We start from the raw sequence: 23,419 nt of genomic DNA, 5'->3' as shown, positions 1-23,419 counted from the left end.
TTTCAAAACAGAAGTGCTTTACCTTTCTGAATCACTCCAACCATTTTTCTCTTAGCTAATCCCATACTATGGCGATGAGGCAAGGACCTTGTTTTCATGTGTCTGGCTTAGTATCCTTGTTAACTCCTTCAAAAATACACATGACATTGTCTGCATGCTACTTCTAAGGGAATTTCTTATCTAATATGGGAATCAATGGGATAAGCAAAGCATTAGGAAGAACAGCCTCTGGATTTTTATCCTCATTCTGCCATCTCGGAAAAATGATGTGAGATTCCAGTTTCTGCTTAGAAAATGGTGGCAGAAAGGCCACTCACTTGCTTTATAATGAAAACGTTGTCAGACTGAGCCACTTGTGATGGCTAGTTATTTTGCTTAAGTAATTAAGTACCTACGGGAGAGCCTACCTCATACCAATTCGTACTTTCTTCCATGGGAACAAAACCAGGAATTTATGCAAGGGTGTAAGGCATCAACCAAGAAACTACATTTCCTGACATGGTTAATGAGAGGTGCGTGGATAGGCTATATGTGGCTCCTGGGAAAGCTCCTTATAGGTGACTGACTCAGGTGAGCAGTGTTACCCCTCACCCTCACCTTCCTTCTGATTAGGGCTCTAGTGGTCACATTGGACCTTAAAATGAAAGAATGAAAGTCACATGCTAAGGTTGGTGGAGCAGAAAGATGAAAGAATCTGGTTTTCAACTGACACTGTTGCCACCATAACCTGGGCCTTCACAATTCTTTTATATGTGAGGGAAATAAACTTCTATTCTGTTTTGGCCAAACACAATTCCTAACTGACAGACCTACTGCCAGTCTTATGAGTGGCCCCCTTCTAGGCTCACACTGATATTCGTAGGGCCCAGACCAAGAACAGAGGTGGAGGCCCTTAGCCTGTGATCTGCCCCATTCTCTTTCCACCCCTAGTTCTATCCTCTTTCTATGGACAGCCAAACTCATCTCCAGGCTAACACTGCCTCTTGGCCACTGTTCAGGACTAGGGTGTACACATCTCTACCAGGAGGACAGAGCCCTGGAGAGGCCAGTGTAGGCTCTGGAATTAGGCTCAGAGCCATTTGGACCGGGAATTCTAGGTTCCTTGGAGCCCAAGGCAACGTATACAAGTGGGAGAAGATTCCAGGTGGTATGTGCCTCTGCCCTGTGATCTCCTCACCCTGTAGGGAAAAGCACAGCTCTTGTAGGCATAGAACCTCAGGCAGGGCTCAGTTGCCAAAGTCTGAATGTGATACCACTAGCTTCTCTCCCTCTCACCTCCTAATGCCTGCCATTTTGTCATTCACAACCAGGCAGCAGAGCAAAACTTGAAGCAGTCCAGTTAACTACTTGTTATCATAGCCTTGGTAAAATTTTTAGAGGAAAAGTCTAGAATTATAGCTTGAACTGTGTTGTCCTCCTGTTATGTTTAATGCCACTATCTTCTCTCTTTTGTTATACTGTATAATGGAAAGTTGATCAAGCCTGGCTCTCTGACAAGGCAAGCTTTTATTTGGTAAACTGTCATGAGGATGGCTGAGCACAAGTTTATCAACCAACTGCAATATTAGTGCTGGAGCAGCACTAACATTAGTGAATTAGCTGCAAACCCCGGGGATCAAAACCAGAACAGAGCCTGGTGCCCTCAGAGAACCATAGAGGAGCAGGTGGGGATTCTGACAAGGAGAGCTACTCTATAAGGTGTACTATCAAAGTGACCCAGGGCCGAATCTCTGTTATGCAAGGAGTCCCCCATTCAGCTAAGGGTAGCAAGGACTTAGACTTGATGTGGCAGTCCTGCCAATGACAGGGTCCATCCCTCCTCCAGCTTACACCCCAAGTGCAAGAACTCATTCTTTAAGGAATCTGTTGCCTCCATATAATCTGACTGGCAGAACCAATAAAGCTGGCTTCACAGACTTGAAAATATCCAAACCCTGTACTACCTCTGTGTATTCTGGAAGCTCTCTCCTTTAGTGCAGTGATTCTAAGCCTTATTTCAGATTATGGATCTCTGTGTTCTCCAGGCTGGATAATTACCAATGAACATGAGTACTCACCTACACTTAAGAGAACCGTTGTAACCCTTTTCAAACAGCAAGGTATGATCAAAAGAACACGGAGCAAATAATTTGAGATGTAGGTGCTTGCCACAGGGTAATATTTGTGTCCCCCCAAAATTCACATGTTGAAACCTAATTCCCAGTGCAATGGCATTAGGAGGTGGGCCTTTGGGGGTGATTAGGTCATGAGGGTGGAGGCCTCACAAATGGGATTAGTGTCCTTACAAAAGAGACCCCCAGAGAGCTCCTTCCCCGCTTCTGCCATGTGTAGAAACAGCAGGAAGGAGGCTGTCTATGAAGCAGAAAGAGAGCTCTCACTAGACACCAAATCTGTGGCACTTTAATTTTGGACTTCCCAGCCTGCAAAACTGTGAGAAATAAATGTAGCTGTCTAAGTTACCTAGTCTATGGTATTTTTGTTATAGCAGCCCCAAAAGACCAAGGCAGTACTTCTATCCCCAACCTTCTATCTATATTTTGTTTATTAGTTTTCCCATAGGAGAAATGGAAGGCATGAGCTAAATGATTTACAAAGTCCCTCCCTGTTCTAAAGTTCAATGGCTCTATATAGTTCTATGTATCGACAGATATATTAAATATCCTTTCCCCCATCTTCATCTAACTTCTTGTCATCTTTCAGGTCTTGGCTTAGAAGCCAGTTTCTTTCCTAGGCCCTCCCTCACCCTCACCAGCCCGTATTGTGTTCCTGTGGCACGCTTTTACAATACTTCTCTCACGAGAGTATAACTGTCTGTACGTTTATTTGTGGGATCCCTGCTGGTCTGCAAATCTGGGGGATACAACCACCAATCTTGAAGGTTGTATCCTCAACACCAATTCTTAGCAGGAGCTCAATGGTATATATGAAATGATGATATGACTGGATGATATGAGTGGATGGATAGCTACAACCCCCTTTGGTCACTGGGCTGGTGAGGAAAGATATTCTCAGGTAACTATTTAGGGAACATGCTGAAATAGTCTCTGTTCTTCTGCTTGCATTTAGAAATAGTCTTTGGACATAAGTGCCATGAGTACAAATCTAATGAATCAAATTACCACATTTTTAAGGAAAAAGATGAAAAAAAGATCTTCCATTTTTATGGTGAGAGAAACCCAGACTATTATACTCAGCCCAGTTCTCATTAATAAAATAGAAGATCCTTTGCCTTCTCATCTGAGCTCTTCAAATTAATCTAAGACCTGATTGTCCCAAAGCATTACTAATTATATAGCAACATCATTTATATCACAGAATTGGAAACGACACACATATTCAGCTGCAGAGTGATCGTTAAATAAACCGTGACACTCAACTGGTGAACTCACACAGCCTTCAACAATGGTGCCTCCAACATAATCTGAAGTTCAAAAGCAAGACATAAAATTACATATGCAGTATGCTTGTCATCATGTGAAATATATCAGATATGTGGACAAAATATGGAAAGATACACTACAGATTATTAATTGTGGCTGTGTTTGTGTGTTAGGACTTGAATTATTTTCTTTCCACTGTTCTGAATTTTGCAGATTTTCGTTAATGATATTTAAGACTTTATGTTTATGGTGAAAAATCAAAACGAATAAATCATTTAATTGTTCATCAAAAACCTCTTGTTATTTTCTGCTAGAGAACTTTTGGCTACTGATACTGGGTGTGTCCACTAGAAAGAGCTGTGTTGAGGCACACAGTGACCCTCTGGAGAAACCAACAGAAGCAGGGGATGGAAACACACTGAGTCCTCTGGACTAGCAACTGCCTGTGGAATAATAATAATCACTGATCTAAGCTCTTAACTATGAGCCAGGCATTTCCCATACATTTTTTTTCCATTATGTGCTCATAAGAACTGTAGGAGATAATGGTCAAGAGCCAGTCTTTACTAGCACATGGAGGAGCCACAAAGTTTGATCCTAGGCAGTCTATCTCCACGGTCCGCCATTTTCTCACTGTGTGCTGCTGTCCACTCCAATGTAAAGAGGGAGGCCGGGGGCAAAGTGAGCACAATTCTAAGCCGTACTTCCTTTCATGCAAGAATCGTTTGTGTCAGACAAAGGCACAGCCTCCATTTCTGTTTTCAGGAGTTTCTATTCAGATATGGTCTCAAATATGACTCTTGCTTGTCAGTGGAGATGGCCTCTGGTAACCACTTTTTCACCATATTATATCAAGACTCTAGCCAGAGTGTAATCCATAAATTGTCTCTCTTTGCACATAAATTCATTACTTTGGGGCAAAAAGCCCATTTATAAATGCTCTCATAGTGGCCAACTTTGCAGATCCAGACCAACATGGACATAGTCTATGCCAGCTTCCTGGTAAAGGTGAAAAATAGCCACTCTCTATCTGCCAGCACAATTACAAGTGATTTTCTCCATGTGCCTGTTGAGAGTAGATTTATCCTGTAAATGCTGACTGGCTGAATACGCTCAGCTAACACCATTAGTGCACACAAGCATTTTGAGGCTCTCTGTTACATGATCACATTTCCTCTGCACAAAAATCTACTCGTGTAACATTTCTAGGAGACAGGGGAAGAGAGCCATCACTATAAGAGAATTCCAGGAGAACAGAGAAGTATACCTGGATAGAGTCCAATGCTGTTGGAGTCAAGGATCACTAAAACGAAGCAAGTTCTCCCCGCCCTCCCCACCACCCCAGGGAAACTCTAATGGGGGAGCAGGGAACTACAGAAAAAGTTTCCGTGAAATCAGTCATGTGGGTTGGTCTGAAGGAAATGACGTTTGGGCATAAAGGAAATCCATTTAAAATTAAAATTAAAACAATTGTGTAAATAGGGAAGACTTAATGAGCAAAAGAAAATGAATAAACAGAGATAAATCCTAATAAGAGAGTAAGTGGTATGAGGAGAACTAGTTGGGGGTATTATTGCACTCCACTGTGCTCTGTCTCTTGGTCCTGTCCCCGAGGGACAAGCCTATGGTGTCTGTTCACTTACTTTCTCTGGAATCGGACCACAGGATCAGCCAGCAGGTCAGTGAGGTCAAGTTTTCTCCCCTTCTCAATGACATCTGGATGTTTGCGAACAAAGAGCCACCCGATATGAGAGAAGAAGAAGCCCCGACGGGCATTGTGTGGGTCAGCATCGGTCTCTGAGTACTTGTGGTGGACTCGGTGGTCCCTGGACCACTCGAAGATGTCATTCTGCAGAGAGAACACAGACCCTGAGTGAAGAGACAAAGCACCCTGGTGCCTTCTTGAAAACTTAGCCTCCCTCTATGCCTCACCCCCACCCCCTTACCATCCTCACCACTGACTTCTACTTTGCTCCCATCCTCAACCCACAACCTCTGCACCTCAATTTCAATCCCTGGGGTTGGTCTGGGATGATTTCCATGAAAATAAGAGGAAATCTTTGCTTAGTAGGGATCTTCGCTTGTGTTTGGGATGTGCCTGCTGCAGGAGATCCAGGCTTGTTGAGTGAATGAGAGGGGAAACCTGAACGTTCTGGTGGGGGTTACTGAAATCTCCTGGGAGAGAATTCATATCAAGAAAAGAGAGATCCAGTCTCAAGATGAAGTCTTGTTGTCAGAGGAGAGGGGCAATCTTGAGTATGAAAGAAGGCTGGTTCTTGGCCTGAATCTCTCTGGCCTCCCTCTCATTCTTTTTTATTTTTTTTATTTTTTTTAATTATTATTATTTTTTTTAACGTTTATTTATTTTTGAGACAGAGAGAGGCAGAGCATGAATGGGGGAGGGGCAGAGAGAGAGGGAGACACAGAATCTGGAACAAGCTCCAGGCTCTGAGCTGTCAGCACATAGCCCGACACGGGGCTCGAACTCACTGACCGTGAGATCATGACCTGAGCTGAAGTCGGACCCTTAACCGACTGAGCCACCCAGGCGCCCCTTTAATTTTTTTTTTTAATGTTTATTTATTTTTGGGAAAGAGAGAGAGAGACAGAGCATGAGCGGGGGAGGGGCAGAGAGACAGGGAGACACAGAATCTGAAGCAGGCTCCAAGCTCCGAGCTGTCAGCACAGAGCCCAACGCAGGGCTCTAACTCACCAACTGCGAGATAATGACCTGAGCCGAAGTCGGACACTCAACCGACTGAGCCACCCAGGTGCCCCCATCTCATTCTTTAATAGCCTTCATATCCAACTTACAGAGAGCAGGAAGCCAGTAAGTAAAAACCCAAAAGCTACTTCACCAAATCTCTGCAAAATACCAAGACACAAATAATACTGTTTGAGGAGTGCTCTAACAGTGTGTCACAGGAAGGGAGGGGAAGTGATTTTGGTTCCTTGAGGAATCTGATGTACTTGGCCATAGGAGAAGAAATGCTTAAGGTACAGGCTGTTCTTAGTGGAATCCCAAGAGAGACTCTGCTGCCCAGGCAAAGAGAAGCATTGTCTAGCAGATTCTGCCAAACCCAGGCACACATGGGGGACACATCCTATTGACCGCCCTATGATGGGAGACAGAAGAAGGGTGTCCAGAGACTGGAGGTCCTGGGTGAGCTATCAAGGGCACCAACCAATGTCATTTAGGCTGATATTATTAATGAAACTTTATCAGTACCCATGGGCCAGTGGTATCTATAGACTTTCAGTTTATACTCAGTTTTGTTTTTCGCTGACAATGTTTTCAAAACTTTGAGCAGGCAAATCATTCTGGGAAGTAGTGCTTTTGATAGGAAAACTAGTCTGAAAATAAAAATAAATTTATAGGGGTGCCTGGGTGGCTCAGTCAGTTAAGTGTCCAACTCTTGATTTAGGCTCAGGTCATGATCTCGCAATTCGTGAGTCTGAATCCCTCATCTGGCTCTATTCTGACAGTGTGGAGCCTGCTTCGGATTCCCTCTTTTCTGCTCTCTCTCTGCCCCTCCCCGACTCGTGCTTTCTCTCTCTCTCAAAATAAACAAACTTAAAAAATAAAATAAAAATAAATTTATGTAGTGCATAAGCCCCTTTGTTTTAAAAAAAGATCATAATGTTTTTATACCATACTATTCAGGACATAGTTATGTTTTCACTAGAAATCTGACATTTTACAGGTATTGGCTTCATCCTGCTGATGAGAAGAGAGGGAACTGTTTTATTCTCAAAGTTCCAATAGTTTATCTAACCAAAAGGGGGTTCATTGAGTCTCTGGCTCATCCAATCCTGCTGGAAGGTTACTCAACTTTGTTTATCCAATAGCACCCCTGAAAGCTTCTCAATTTGCTTCACCCTTGGGTAATAGGACAAAGAGAAGGGAGGTAGAAAGACCTTAAGAGTTATGTGCTCAGCTTTGACTATAAAAAGAGAAAAAAGGTTCTTGGTAGCCTGTGCAAGGCAAAAATTATAGCCTGGCTTAGTGAGATAAGAAAGAAGTATTTTAGGGGCACCTGGGTGGCTCAGTTGGTTGAGCGTCCGACTTCAGCTCAGGTCATAATCTTGCAGTCTGTGAGTTCAAGCCTCGCGTCTCTGTGCTGACAGCTCAGAGCCTGGAGCCTGTTTCAGATTCTGTGTCTCCCTCTCTCTTTGACCCTCCCCCATTCATGCTCTGTCTCTCTCTGTCTCAAAAATAAATAAATGTTTAAAAAAAAAAAAAAGAAAGAAGTCTTTAGATTTTACCAGAGTATTTAAACACAGTGATTGGAAAGAGAAAGTATTTATTATTTATAACCATAGAATCTGGAGTTAGAACGGAATTTCAAATGTCAGTCAAGACCACTGCAGCCCAAGGAATAATTTATTCCTTTTGCTTTATTGCAATGTCCATATTAATGTAGGAAGAAAGGGGAATACTCTGTCCCCAATTCACAGACAGCAAAATTAAGGCTTAGAAGAATTTTGCTGAAGTTCATTGAGTAGGTCAAAACAGTAATGGAAAAAAGATAGTGCTCCTTCAATTCTTGGTTCACTCTCTTTCAACAAGGTATTTCCCTTATTCTCTAAATTTAGAGGCAGGAAGTCTTTTACAGAGAACTCTCATTTTCCTTGTTAAAAGGTTATATTTGTTCTTTATCACAATGCAATTTTATAAAAACTCTGAGTAGAGGCTTCTGAAGAACTAGAAACATTATTCTCACACAACTAAGCATAATACAATCACAACAAAAGAATGGTGAAGACAGGTCGGAACAGAGATGTTTATTTGCTTTAACTCCTCTTACCTGGATATCTTCCCAAAAGAGGCCACTTAGCCTGCAACAGTGAAATGAAGCAAGGGTTTTGGCCAGATTCCAAATGTCCGAGCATATCATCGAGCCCAAAATACTTTAAGATGAATTTTTTAAAAAACCTTCTCTTATTGTTATGTTCTTATTGTTTTTAAAAAATCTTCTCTTATTGTTTTGCTAAAGCAGAGTCCAATGAAAAAGCAATCCAAAGGACAAGATGTAAGCCAACAACAGGGCAGAAGCGAGCAAGATTCGTATGCTTACCCAAGGGCCTTTTTCCTCCTCCTTATCTGCATTTTGCTTCTATCCTGGAGGGATTGGGAATGGGAGCCAACCTGTGAATGGCATTTGTCTTTGATGAAAAGCTGTGTGTACCTAGGGTGTGTTTGGTACGGTTAATATATGTGGAAGGGCAAGTGGAGGGCTGATGGGAAGGGTGAGCAAACCTCAGGAGGCGGAGAGTGAGAGAAAACGGCCACTAGCTGCTCCCACAGCCCCAGCAATCTCCTGGTAATCTCTTCAGCCCCCAGAGTTTACAAAGTGCTGACTACTCTTGTCTGGAACTATGTGCCTTACTCCATCATCCTCACTTCATGGGAAAGAAAAACAAAATTGAGGCCTAGAAGGATAGCGAACTTCAATCAATGAACTGACTCTCGAGTATGTGTATTCTGTCTGTGCCCCGTGTGCACATTTCGGTAGGACATGATATTAAACTCAGTGGCAATTTTCTGAAGCCTAAATACTTACACATCCTAACAAATCAATTGACAAATGATTCCATTTGCGACTCAGAGTTTATACCTTACGGTACTGTCTTAATCTGCCACCTCATTACCTTCATAAGTGGACGCTCACTTTTATCGAGTTTATTGATCATTCCTGGCAAAGAATTGGAGTGGCAAAGAGTGCTACATTAGCTCTAAGAGCCCAGGGTATAACTGAGGCACAGGAAGCTGGGGGCGCCGGAGAAGACCAGGCAGGGGAAGAGAAGCAAATGAGGAGTGGATGGCTCAGGTGGTAGGTTTTGAGCCGTACTATGTCCTACTTTGTGCTGTCCAAGAGAAATATAATGCAAGAATATATATAACGAAAACTTCCCTGGTAGTCACATTAAAAAAGTGAGAAGACACAAGTAAAATTAACTTTAATAATATATTTTGCTTAATACATCCAAAATATCATTTCAATATATTATTAGCATAAAATTATTAATGATACATTTTCCATTATTTTTTGGCACCAATTCTTTGAAAGTGAGTGTTTCTTTTTACACTTCTAGCGTACCTCAATTCAGACTGGCTACATTTCAAGTGCTCAGCAGTCAACATGTGTTTAGTGGCTACCATATTGAATAGTGCAGTTCCAACTTAGGGCTTGTCCACTTTTCTATATGGGTGTTATACTTTTTTTTTTTTAATGTTTATTTATTTTTGAGACAGAGAGAGACAGAGCATGAACAGGGGAGGGTCAGAGAGAGAGGGAGACACAGAAGCAGAAGCAGGCTCCAGGCTCTGAGCTGTCAGCACAGAGCCCGACGCAGGGCTCGAACTCACGGACCGTGAGATCATGACCTGAGCCGAAGTCGGACGCTTAACCGACTGAGCCACCCAGGCACCCCGGTGTTATACTTTTAAAAGTTTAAAAAAGTTCCGTGTTGTTTACCGGGAAGAGTGTCAAATTGTCACAAGCCATGTGAAGGGCAAACGGGCTGCACATATCAAAAGCACTAAAATTGTGTCTTTCAATTTAGCAATTTGTTTTCTACCTTTTTTGTTAAGTTTATTTACTTATTTTTGAGAGACACGGAGACAGCTCGAATGGGGGAGGCGCAAACAGAGAGGGAGACAGAGAATCCCAAACAGGCTCCATGCTGCCAGCGCTGAGCCTGATGAGGGGCTCGAACCCACAAAACCGTGAGATCATGACCTAAGCCGAAACCAAGTCAGATGCTTGGTTTTCTAGACTGAGCCATCCAGGCACCCCTAGAAATTTGTTTTCTTGAATTTATCTTAAGGAAATAATCACAGTTGCATGCAAAGATTTAACCACAGAGATGCAGTGAAAACTGGAAAAACCCTGAATTTCCACATAATGGGATTTGATTGAGTACCTTGTGATATATTCGTGTGTGTGTACATAGAAAGTTTCTGGAGATAACTATTAAGAGAAAAACCTGAGGGTTACCTCAGGGGAGTGAGACTGGGAGGGAGGAGATGAGGAGAAACTTTTATATTTTACTTTATACTCTGAAATTTTTAACAAACGCATCTCTTGGTTTTGAAATAAAAACCAGTCAACAACAACAACAAAAGGTTACTGTAACATTGACATGGAGTGATGAAAGGGAAAACAGTTAAGAGAAAATAGTTTTCAAAATAATAAGTACAAAAGGAAACAACCAACAAAACTAAAAGGCAACCAACGGAATGGGAAAAGATATTTGCAAATGACACATCGGACAAAGGGCTAGTATCCAAAATCTATAAAGAGCTCATCAAACTCCACACCCGAAAAACAAATAACCCAGTGAAGAAATGGGCAGAAAACATGAATAGACACTTCTCTAAAGAAGACATCCGGATGGCCAACAGGCACATGAAAAGATGTTCAATGTCGGTCCTTATCAGGGAAATACAAATCAAAACCACACTCAGATACCACCTCACGCCAGTCAGAGTGGCCAAAATGAAGAAATCAGGAGACTATAGATGCTGGAGAGGATGTGGAGAAACAGGAACCCTCTTGCACTGTTGGTGGGAATGCAAATTGGTGCAGCCGCTCTGGAAAGCAGTGTGGAGGTTCCTCAGAAAATTAAAAATAGACCTACCCTATGACCCAGCAATAGCACTGCTAGGAATTTATCCAAGGGATACAGGAGTACTGATGCATAGGGGCACCTGTACCCCAATGTTTATAGCGGCACTCTCAACAATAGCCAAATTATGGAAAGAGCCTAAATGTCCATCAACTGATGAATGGATAAAGAAATTGTGGTTTATATACACAATGGAATACTACGTGGCAATGAGAAAAAATGAAATATGGCCTTTTGTAGCAACATGGATGGAACTGGAGAGTGTGATGCTAAGTGAAATAAGCCATACAGAGAAAGACAGATACCATATGGTTTCACTCTTATGTGGATCCTGAGAAACATAACAGAAACCCATGGGGGAGGGGAAGGAAAAAAAAAAAAAAAAGAGGTTAGAGTGGGAGAGAGCCAAAGCATAAGAGACTGTTAAAAACTGAGAACAAACTGAGGGTTGATGGGGGGTGGGAGGGAGGGCAGGGTGGGTGATGGGTATTGAGGAGGGCACCTTTTGGGATGAGCACTGGGTGTTGTATGGAAACCAATTTGACAGTAAATTTCATATATTAAAAAAAATAATAATAATAAGTACAATTTTAATCAAAATGTGTGCATAAAGATAGAAAAAATAAAGGAAGTGTGCAAGTCAACCTGTTTTAGAGTGGTTCTCTCTAGGAGATGGCATGGCAGGTGTTTTTAAAATTTTTCTTTTAGTTTGCCTGTATTTTCTAAATTGTTATAATAAACGAGGTTTTTGTTTTGTTTTGTTTTGATTTTTGGAATATGGGGTAAACAGATTTTTTGAAAAACATTTCTATCCTCCTGAATCTAAACAACCCAGCTTCTGCCATTAGCTCCATGTTAGGAAAAACGACATGAAAGAGTAAGATTTGTCTAGTAATCTGGTCAGTTCCACATCTTCACACCGTTCTTCTTCTATCTTTTGTTCTTCTTAGCACGCATCAACCAACCACACCTCAATCAGTGTGATGGTGCCCTTGCTGAAGTGCTCCCTGTGTCTTGTACCTTTAATACTTCACTCTCCGTCATAGGTAACGTCCCTGAACAGGGTCCCTGCTGAGACTGTGAAAATTGAAATTGATCGTGCGGTGATTTTTTCCTTCATAAGCACGGCCTTTGAGTATTATCTGGGACTTGAGCAAAGGTAATCAATCTCAAAAGCTCCACTGAAGCAGATTATGAAACAACACGCTCTATCAGAACTACTTTTCCCCAACTTCCTTTTATGATCAAAATAATTCTCGAATCTAGTCCTCTAAAATGGCAATAGGGGAGCCTGTCTTTTGAAGCCCACATAATTTCCACTGGTTAGCAAGATGAAGGCTAAATGTAAACTTTTTTTTTAGCTTGTCCCAGTCAACAGATCTGAGACCAGAGCGTCGATCAGCTTTCCCCCAGCCTAGCTGCAGACAGATGTGTGCTTCTGAACAGACACCACTGAGGTCATTCTGTCCCCTACCTCAATTGTTCCAAAAGGGGAAATTTACCAGGTGGCCTCAACACAGAGCCAAAGGGAATTCCGTCTGTGCCTGTAACACATCTTTGTTTCTAGTCAGTAGTGAAAAACAAACTAGGACCAACATGTCAGCTCCGACAGTCAGGTTTTAGAGGAGAGAGAGACAGAGACACACACAGAGAGAGAGAGAGAGAGAGAGAGAAAGAGAGAGAGAGAGTCTTGAGAATGCATGGCATCTTATCTGGAAAAAGAGTCATTCTACCAAGGGGATCAGAGAAGAGAAGACACTGCTGCCTCCACTCTTTAGGGCCCATAAAGCTCATTTGAAATAGACTTTTATCTCAGTCTCTGGGGTCTGAATTTAATCTCCTCCAGTTCAGATGACAACACTGTACTATTCAAACAGTGAAGAACACTCAGTGCTTTCCCCATTGTTGATACTGGGTCAGCACTGATATCCCTCCAGATAACACTGACAATCTGTAAGAAGAACCCAGAAAGTCCCCAAGAAGGGCCTGGCAGAAGTCTATACCACCTGGCAAACTGTAGCTTCCAGAGAACAAGTTACCACCTGCCGACCAGCCTTCAGGTGGCACTTGGCCTGGGGAGGTTTTTTTATTTAAAAAAAAATTTTTTTAATGTTTTCATTTATTTTTGAGACAGAGAGAGACAGGGCATGAGCAGGGGAGGGTCAGAGAGAGGGGGAGACACAGAATCTGAAGCAGGCTCCAGGCTCTGAGCTGTCAGCACAGAGCCCGATGCAGGGCTCAAACTCACAGAGGGTGAGATCATGACCTGAGCTACTCTGAGAGATCATGACCTGAGCTGAAGTCAGATGCTTAACCAACTGAGCCACCCAGGCACCCTGGCCTGGGGAGGTTTTATAAGATGGTTAAGAGTTGAAAGCCAACTTTCATGATTTAAAAAGTGCTGACAAAACTTAAAGATTGCAAAGAAGGAAAGGGGCGTTTTATGTTTTCTTTTATTACTCCGTTGTTTAAATCTCTTACAATGAGAAACACAATTTTTTTAATGTTTATTTATTTCTGAGACAGAGAGAGACAGAGCATGAGTGGGGGAGGGGCAGAAAGAGAGGGAGACACAAAATCCGAAGCAGGCTCCAGGCTCTGAGCTGTCAGCACAGAGCCCGATGCAGGGCTCGAACTCACAGACTGAGAGATCATGACCTGAGCCGAAGTCAAAATCTCAACCAACTGAGCCACCCAGGTGCCCCGAGAAACACATTTTTAACACACATTCTAAAAATGGCTTGGGAGGTCCTCTTGGTAGACAAATTGACCTCCTGTGAATCTTTCCAATTTGATTTTTGGAGGTATTTTTGGTCAGTGATGTGACCACTGTTCTAGTCTCCTGAGCTATATCTCCTTCCCTCAATGAGTCAAAATTTCAGGAAGAAAGGGCCTCGATAATAATGACAGCCCAGTAGCCAAGGATATACTTTGCTCCTAGATCTTGCTTTTTATTTATTTTTTTATTAATTTAAAAAAAAATTTTTTTTTAACGTTTATTTATTTTTGAGACAGAGGGAGACACAGCATGAACGGGGGAGGGGCAGAGAGAGAGGGAGACACAGAATCGGAAACAGGCTCCAGGCTCTGAGCTGTCAGCACAGAGCCCGACGCGGGGCTCAAACTCACGGACCGCGAGATTGTGACCTGAGCTGAAGTCGGACGCTTAACCAACTGAACCACCCAGGCGCCCCAAGATCTTGCTTTTTAAATATCACTTCGCATTGAAAGGAGTCGGGACTTTGATGATATGGCCGATGTCAGGCCTAAGGCAGGAAAAGTACAAGAGGAATGTGGTATATTTTGTTGTGCCAGAAAGTCAAGAATTGCTCAAAACATGATGGGAATGTATGAAAAAAGACATAGGAGTCCACTTGTAGTGCCTCCCATTGAACAAACTGGGATAATTTGATAAATAATTGGAGGCATTAAGATGACTAACAGTAATGAATTAAAAACCATTTCATAAAATAAAAATCCATGAATAAATAAATAAATAAATAGGTAGAAGAAATCATGGAGTGCGAAAATCATTGTTTTGCAGGTGCCATGGCAATAGTTGATTCCAGCAAGAATCACCCATGTGTGCTGAAACTACTAGGTAAAAGGTTGATGGAGGACAAATATTTACATAGGCTTATAATATCTCAGCATAAATCACTTATTAATTACAAAAGGAAAAATAGTCATCTTACAGGAGACACTGAGTAAACACCACCTTAACTAAGCGATCAAAGTTCATACTACCTATAATGGTATAATGACAAAGCGATATCATATGCTTCTTATTTGATGCTCAGGACACAGGATTATTAATGCATTCCCGACAAAAATGCACAGAATGTAAGAGAAAACATGAGCAAACCAAAATGGGAGACCCTCTGCAAAATAGCTAGTCTATGCATTTCAAAAATGTCAATGTCATAAAGTCAAGGGAAGACTGAGGAAATATTCTATTTGGAAGGAGACTAAAGGGTCATCACAACTCATTGTAATACAGGATCCAGAACAGGTTCTTGGGCTAGGATCATGGATGTAGCATTTTATCAACATTAAATCCCCTGATTTTGGTCCATGTTCTGTGTTCTTACAAAATGTCTTTCCTATTAGGAACTACAAAGTGAAGTCTTTAGGAATGAAAAGGTATGATGTTTATAACGGTCTCAAATGATTAGAAAAAAAAAAAGGAACGCAGAAGAATGCATATACACATATATGGAAAAGGAAAGAGAGTAATAAAGCAAATGAGGCAATAATGTCAATAATTAGTGAGTCTGGGTAAAGGGTATCCAGGATTCTTCATGGTATTTTTGCAAGTGTTTTGTAAGTTCGAAATTATTTCAAAATAAGAAGTCACAACTGCAAAGAAAAATGTCAAGGGCACCTTTAAAAATCTCAGATTTTCTCCTTCCATTCCATTTCTACCCTGCCACCCCCATTCAGGCTCTTGTCAGTCTGCTTGACTCCTGTAATAGCCTTCTGGCTCACAGGGCCTTCAGTCCTTTCCCCCTGGGCAATACATGTGGTACACTGTGACCATCCTCTCCATATTCATACTCCCCAAATACCTATCATCCTCTTGTTTATTATCCAACAACCTCTCCGTGCTACTTTTCTCACCAAGCCTAAACACTTCTTCTTCTGACAATCAAAGAGCTTCAACTGGTCTGATCATCCTTATCTTTCCCACTTCATTTATTCTTTAATTGGACAAATATTTACTGACTGTTGGTATGTGCTAGGAGATAAGAAACAGGACAATCAAGGCTCTATCCTCAAGGAGTTTATATTGTATGGAGGAGACAAACATAAAGTTAAAGGAGTCAACATAAATAAAATCATTTCAGACTCAGATTTGTGCTATGAAGCAAATATGTATGGGAGATAATGAAGGGACAGGAAGATAGGCAAGGACTTTCTTATCAGGTAATCCGCAGGCTGGGAAGAGCTGGATGGAAGGGAGAAAGGAGCTATCTGGGGCAGAGGGAAGGACTGGGCAGGATCCAGGAAGTAGGAGACCGGCGTGTTGTGTGCAAGGAGGTGGGGCAAGAGTGAAGTCTGAGAGGTATTGTGGTGTAATAAAGACTATATCTGGTCTTTGCCCCCAGTGGTTCCTGGCACAGAGCTTTACAAACCCTTAGAATTTCCTGAGTGATAAAAAGTTTCCTTATTATGCTAATGGGGTGACTGTGGTGGGCCCCCAGATAGCTTCAGGATCATGCTGGTCACCAAAAAGACCCACCAGGTGACTAGAGGGTTGGCACTTTGGGAGGGGAGGGGGACTGGAGACTGGGTTCAACCATGTGACCAGTGATTTAATCAACCATACCCCTGTAAGGAAACTCCAGTAAAAACTCTGGACACAGGCTTAGAGGAGCTTCTTGACTGATGAAGGCACTGATGTGCGGGGAAGGTAGCACACCTTGATTCCACCGGGAGAAGGCATAGAAGCTCTGCCCAAGGGACCCTCACACCTTGCCCTATGTGTCTCTCCCATTGGTTGGTCTTGATTTTCTAATCAGATAATCAGATCCTTTATAATTAAAACTGTAATGAGAAGTACAACACTTTCTTGAGTTCTGAATTGTTCTGGTGAATTATCACACCTGAGGGAATTGTGGGAGTTTGTAGCCGGTTGGTGAAAGGCACAAGGGCCAGGAAACCCTACTTGCGGCTGTCACCTGAAGTGGAGGTGGCCATGCGGAGGGTTGAGGCTTTATCTTGTGGGATCTGCTGCCAGCTCAGGGACTTAGTGTCAGAATTGTAGTGAAGTGTGCTTGGGGTGGAAAGCGGGTATTGGGATGCAAAAGCCTGATCACTCAGGGCCTGTGAGGCCATCACAACAAGGCTGGATTTCATTCCAAATGCAACGCCAAGCCACCAAAAGATTATTATTATTGTTGTTATTGTTATTATTTTTGCTAGAGAGTGGTTTAATTTTCGATAACTTCTGTCTGGCTGCAGTGCAGAGAGGGGCACGTGTTGCAGGAGGAAGACCAGTTTATGAAGCATTTGCAGTAGTGTAACCAAGAAATGGTGGTGGCTTGGACCAGAGGGGAGCACAGAGGAGAGGTGTGCAGATGCAAGATATTACCTAGAAAGTGGAACTTGAAGAGATTGGCTAAAAGAGAGCAGTGAGTGGGGCACCTGGGTGGCTCAGTTGGTTAAGCGTCCGACCGGCTCAGGTCACAATCTCGCGGTCCGTGGGTTCGAGCCCCGCGTCGGGCTCTGTGCTGACAGCTCAGAGCCTGGAGCCTGTTTCGGATTCTGTGTCTCCCTCTCTCTCTGCCCCTCCCCTGTTCATGCTCTGTCTCTCTCTGTCTCAAAAATAAATAAACGTTAAAAAATTTTTTTTTTAAAAAATAAAAGAGAGCAGTGAGGGATGATGAGGGAAATGAAGGAATCATGAATGACACCCAGATTTCTGGCAGGGAAAACTAGAAGTGGTCGAAGGGGAGACGGTAGAGTCACGACTTCGGTTTTGGGCACATTGGTTTGGGGATGCCTAAGAGACGTCCAGGGAGAGACGTCCTGCAAGTAGCTGGGCTTGCAGCCTGCTATGGCAGTCAGTTTCTTTCTCCAGTCAGATCAACTTTCTACTCTGCGGGGACCCCCTCCAGCATGCCACTATCACTCCTCTCTCTCCACCTGTGCTCAAGTCTTTCCCCTACTTTTCCCTTTCAATTTTTTTTTAACGTTTATTTATTTTTGAGACAGAGAGAGACACAGCATGAACGGGGGAGGGGCAGAGAGAGAGGAAGACACAGAATCGGAAGCAGGCTCCAGGCTCTGAGCCATCAGCCCAGAGCCCGACGCGGGGCTCGAACTCGTGGACCGCGAGATCCTGACCTGAGCTGAAGTCGGACGCTTAACCAACTGAGCCACCCAGGCGCCCCTACTTTTCCCTTTCTTCCTTGCCTACGCAAATCCTTCTCACCTGTGAAGGTCTAACTCCATTTCTGCATTAGGTTTTATCCCAGTACCCTAGCCCATATTCATATTTCGGCAGCCCTAAGAGTCAGGATGAAGCTTTGGAGACAATTTAACTCCACACTGTCTTGTAAAAGTCCCCTTTTATCACACAAAAGGCTAGCTGGCTCTCTCAGACTGTCAGCTCCTTATGACAAGGGCCATTTCTTGTACATCTCTTGTATTCCTCAGAAGCACACAGGGGTTTATGCACCTTTAAATTAGAAAGGACTTAACTAGCAGATTTACACAAAAAGCCATAGAGGAGTCAACTGGAGAAGATGAAGATAATCAAATGTGTCTGTCTTCTAAGAGTTTTTAAAAGCAAGGCTAGAAATTTCCTCTGGCATATAAAAGTATAACAATTTTACCATTAATTAAAATTGTTGATTCAGTGGTTCCTGTAGCCATTGTACCTTTGGAGCTTAATAAAGCATGTGAAATAGCATCCCTGAAACACTGCTGGGACAAGAGCTCTGATTGGCACTAGCAGGAACTATGACAGGATGATTGAAAGTCTGAACTTTGATAAACAAGGACAAGAGATGAGAAACAGCTCAATTATCTAATGAGGGGGAGGGGGCAGGGGAGGGAGTGCATGGAAGGTCCCGATGTGCCTGAGAGATCTAGTTTTATTTAGCATCTTCATTAATGACTGAGAGGCAAGGCATACACATTTTGTTGATAACGTTTTTTGGTCGTTACCAAATTAGGAGGTGCTGCAGACATCATTGAGGACAGGAAAATAACACAGATGGATCTAAAAAGAGGTTGGAAATACGAATAGAAATTATCACAATGAGATTTGATTTAGGAAAAATGCAAATGAAGGCAGCTGGGAGAGAAATCATCCAAAATGCAAAATAATCAGTGGGTAGGGAAACCTAGAAAGCAACAACGTGGAGTGTTTGGCAGGAGAGCAGTGGGAATAAAGAGTAAGGAGTGACAACTCAGTGCTAGCTCAGCCCAAATGTTCGGTGGCAGGTCTGGGAAGAAATAGCTCATCAAGGTATTGAATCGCGACACAGTGTCCTTCGACACCTATACAGAATTTTCGAGACAATGCGGAGAAATAAACAAAAATCAGCTCAGACATTTGGGCCTCAGTTTCTTCAGCTGTTAGACAAAGGATTAGACTCAGCTTCTGAGCCCCTCCTCCCACTCCAACCTTCTGGTGGGTTCTAAGAGAGGAAGAGAGTGGTGGGGGAAAAAGGGCCCGGTTAAGGAGGTGCCTGGTCTGAGTGCCTTCTCCGAAGAACTTCCTTATGAAAAACAGGCAGAATGAAACACTTAGCTTGAAAATATGTTTCAGAATAGATTCTATATTGACAGGCCTGCATGTGGAATTCATCTTCAACAAGTGTAATTTCTTCCAATATAGATGTGGAGCCAAACGAATATATAAAATCTGATAGCTACATGTTTGCAAAAATACCCTCTACTTTACCAACTATTTCTTTGAATAAAAACTCTCTGGGTGCCTTTAAAGTATATATCTTTTTCTTTATAAAAATGTAATCACCTTGAAATGCTTAGGAAGACACTGCTGTACAGAGGGCGAGACTGCATGGGGAGTGGCTGCTCGATGTGGGGTTAGGGCAATGTGACAGGCAGGCTAGCCCTCTGGCTCGTACACGCATCTGTGGAATGACTCCCTTTTCTCAGGCCATCCCAAGCTATCACCTTTTCATTCCCTTGAGGTTCGTTTCACTCCTCTCCCCAGCTCTCACTGACCTAAATCCACAACAAGGAAGGAGGTGAGGCATCTTAGGGCAGGAGCCATTTTGACCTCTGCCTTACAAGGTACATTTTTACTGGTAGGAAATCCTACCAAGTAAGGACACTCAGAAGATGCAGTGCCTCCTGCGGCCACCTCAGAAGTTTCTTCTCTCTCTCTCCCTTCCCTCCCGCCTCCAGCCCGTCATCCTCATCGGTAGGAGTGCCTTGCCAATACGGATGGAGTTACAGAACGGTATGCATATGACAACAATGCTCTGATGATTCCATAAGTCACCAACATCACGAACAGAGAGGTTGCTCAAAGAAAACTGAGCTGTTTGCCCTTCCGTCATGGCTTCCACACATGTCCCGGAGGGCTGGCAGCGGTGGAGACAACGTGAGGTGGTATGCAAGCATCTTCCAAAAGCACGCGGAGAAACCTCACGGCATCTGGGTCAGGGCCACTTCTGCTACTCCCTGTTTACACTGGAAGGAAACCAACAACGTCTACCCAACTTGAAAGGAGGAAGGCGAACTTGTTTCGTGCAGCAGAAAGGCTGTATGTCTGAGGTGCAGACTCATGGTTAGGAAAGGTGGCAAATACTGAAACAGGATCTCTGCAGACAGAGTTAGAGCCTGCCCAGGGAACCACATAAAGGTAAGGATTCTTGAGCCTGCAGTAAGTGTTCTGATGTTTTATTCTCCCACCCAACTGCCACCAGGGGCTGTTGCTAACACCCTGAGCTGGCAGCGAGGTCACTGCTTCATATGCAGGTCCCTCTCCTTCTTATGCACATCCACACAGACCCAGCCTTGGGGACTGGTCTATGATCCTGAATCCACCACAACACCTCCAGGGTCTCATGACTATGGTCTGAGGCTTAATCATGTCACTAAAACATATGAGGCCATGTTGTTCCCCCTCCTAAAGTTCCAGAGTGCCTTGCCGTGGCATTTAGAACAGCATCCAACCTCCTTGCTATACCTGACGGAGCCCTGCACTGATGTGGCGTCCATCCCCCTCTCTATAATCTCTTCAGTAACCGTCTCCCACACCCACGTGGACCAGCCACACTGGCCACCTTTCTCTTCCTTGAATACATCATTCTTGTTCCCATCTTTGCTTTGGCTCCTCCTCCCATCTGGATCCCCCTTCCCCTACCAGTTGTCTCCCTCAGGTCTCAGCTCTAATGTCACCTCCTTAGCAAGGACTTCTCTCACCAACCTCTCCAAAGAAGCCACTGCCCTGGCACTCTGTCACATCGCTGTGTTTAAATTCTTCACCTTCTTCTCTCCCTTCTGAGTACCTTTCTTGACTCATTTGCTCACTTATTTGCTCTCTTTCCCCCTGAAATATATACTCTATGAGGACAGGGACCTGTCCGCCTGTCTGTCGTGTTCTCCAGTGCCTGGAAGAATGCTTAGTCCATCTATCTGCTGAATGAAAGGATAAACATATCCTTTGATCCTGGGAGAGGCACTGGAGTGTCGCAGCGAGAGCGGGACCTCTGGAGTCGAGCCTCTGCACTTAAAATTCCCCTTGTGTCATTTCAGTACGTGTGTCCTTGGACAGGTTATGTAAGCTCTTTTCTTTCCATTTCCCCACCTATCAAATGGAACAAATAACAAATAACAAATACCTTTTAGGGGTATTGTCAGAAGACCATATAAAGCACTTAGTGAAGTGACAGTATGTAGTAGCTCTAGATAATTGTTTTGTTTTATTGTTGCAGAGTTTAGACTTGCCAAAGTTTACGGCCCATGACCATGTGATTTATCTGACATATTTAGAGACAAAGTTGGTCCATTTACAAATCACACCAACTTCCACCTTCTGGTCAGACATGTAAAGAGCTTGGAAGTAGTCCGTCACTCCCCAGCCTTGCAACAACAACAACAAAAATCCAAATGAACTGAAAATCAACAACTCGTCTTAGATGCATCAGAGAAATGAGGCCGCAGGGCACACTATTGCCCCCAAAACTAGAGACATAAACAGGCCATTACAGAGAGTCACTGCCTCCCAGAGGCAGAAACTCAGGAGCAAAAGCCCGCAGCTGGTGCCAGGATGGGCAGGCACCTTTAAACCATAATTGATGAACTGCTCAAGTCTTAGTGTGGACAAGCTTGAGAGTTAAAAACACGAAGGTCCAGGACTAGGGGGCCCCAACTTTCATAAATTTTACCTCCAGGAGCCCTATCAGGTTCTCACTGTGAACAGCTGGTTCTCCCAGCAGGTGGAGGAGAAAAGTAATCATTCTGAAATACACACAGTGCTCTCTGTTCTCTTTTCAAGACCAGTCCTCAAGAGAAACTATTTTACCAGATCCTAATCAACCGGGGTTTTACCAAAGCCTAACTGACCTGGGGAGGGGAAATACTCACCTCAGGCTCAGAGACTGAGAACTAGTCCCCTCATCTCTATGTCAATAGTGCTCCTGTATGATGACAGGACCTCAACTGAAAGAACTGAGCCTTAAGCCTCATTTAAGAAGAAATCTCTAGGAAAACCCAAAGACAATACAGGAGAGAAAAAAACAAGGACACCAGAGGAAACTTTAGCCCCTGACACCGTAGCTAGAGTGCATAGTAAGCACACAGCCCAATTCCTAGCCAGGTAAACATAAAACTTCACACTAAACCCCTATTTCCTCAGTTCCTCTTACCCAGTACATCATCTCCAGCTTTCAACAAAAAGTTACAAAGTATGCTAAAAGGCAAAAAATCCCATCTAGAAAGAAAAAAGCAAGCATCAGAATTAGATTCCACATATGGCAGAGATGTTGGAATATCAGACTGGAAATCTAAAACAACTATGGTTAACATGCTAAGAGCTTTAAAAGAAAAAGTGGACACCATGCAAGAACAGATGGGTAATATAAGCAGAGAGATGGAAACTCTAAGAAAGTATGAAAGAAAAATGCTGGAAGTCAGAAAAACTGTAACAAATGAAGAAAAATGCCTTTGATGGGCTCACCAATACTGGACATGGCTAAAGAAAGAATCAGTGATCTTGAAGATACATAAATAGCAACTTCCCAAGCTGAAATGCAAAAAGAAGAGATAGAATATCTAGGAACCATAGGACAATTATAACAGGTATAACAAATGTATAATTAGAATACCACAAGGGGAAGAAATAGAGAGAAAAGAAGGAACAAACAGCAGGAATATTTGAAGTAATAATAGCTGAAAATTTTTCCAAAATTAGTGACAGTCACCAAACCATAGATCCAGGAATCTCAGATAACACTAAGCAGGATGAATAGCAATATTTTATATATATATATATATATATATATATATATATATATATATATATATAATATTCAGACTGCAGAGAATCAAAAGCAAAGAGAAAATAATGAAAGAAGACAGAGGGAAAAATATCTTCCCTATAGAGGTATTTATTACCTCTATTTATTAAGATTTATTAAGATTTATTTATTTAAAAAAATTTTTTTTAATGTTTATTTATTTTTGGGACAGAGAGAGACAGAGCATGAACGGGGGAGGGGCAGAGAGAGAGGGAGACACAGAATCAGAAGCAGGCTCCAGGCTCCGAGCCATCAGCCCAGAGCCGATGCGGGGCTCCAACTCACGGACTGCGAGATCGTGACCTGAGCTGAAGTCGGACGCTCAACCGACTGAGCCACCCAGGCGCCCCTATTTATTTATTTAGATTTATTTATTAAGATTTATTAAGATTGATTTATTTA

At 42.9% G+C, this 23,419-nt stretch overlaps 1 protein-coding gene across 1 annotated transcript in view; it reads right to left on the bottom strand.

Moving 5' to 3' along the window:
* SCD5 (stearoyl-CoA desaturase 5) overlaps positions 1-23,419 on the bottom strand; it is a 156,489-nt gene that overhangs the window by 34,586 nt on the left and 98,484 nt on the right. The window contains exon 3 of the mRNA XM_019466000.2: positions 5,024-5,229. Within this exon, the coding sequence (XP_019321545.1) occupies positions 5,024-5,229 (206 nt within the window). The remainder of the gene's footprint in view (positions 1-5,023; positions 5,230-23,419) is intronic.

Source organism: Panthera pardus, unplaced genomic scaffold (genome assembly GCF_024362965.1).
Source record: "Panthera pardus isolate Hobbes unplaced genomic scaffold, ASM2436296v1 HiC_scaffold_13, whole genome shotgun sequence".
NCBI lineage: Eukaryota > Metazoa > Chordata > Mammalia > Carnivora > Felidae > Panthera > Panthera pardus.
This window is presented reverse-complemented; position numbering and strand designations above follow the sequence as displayed.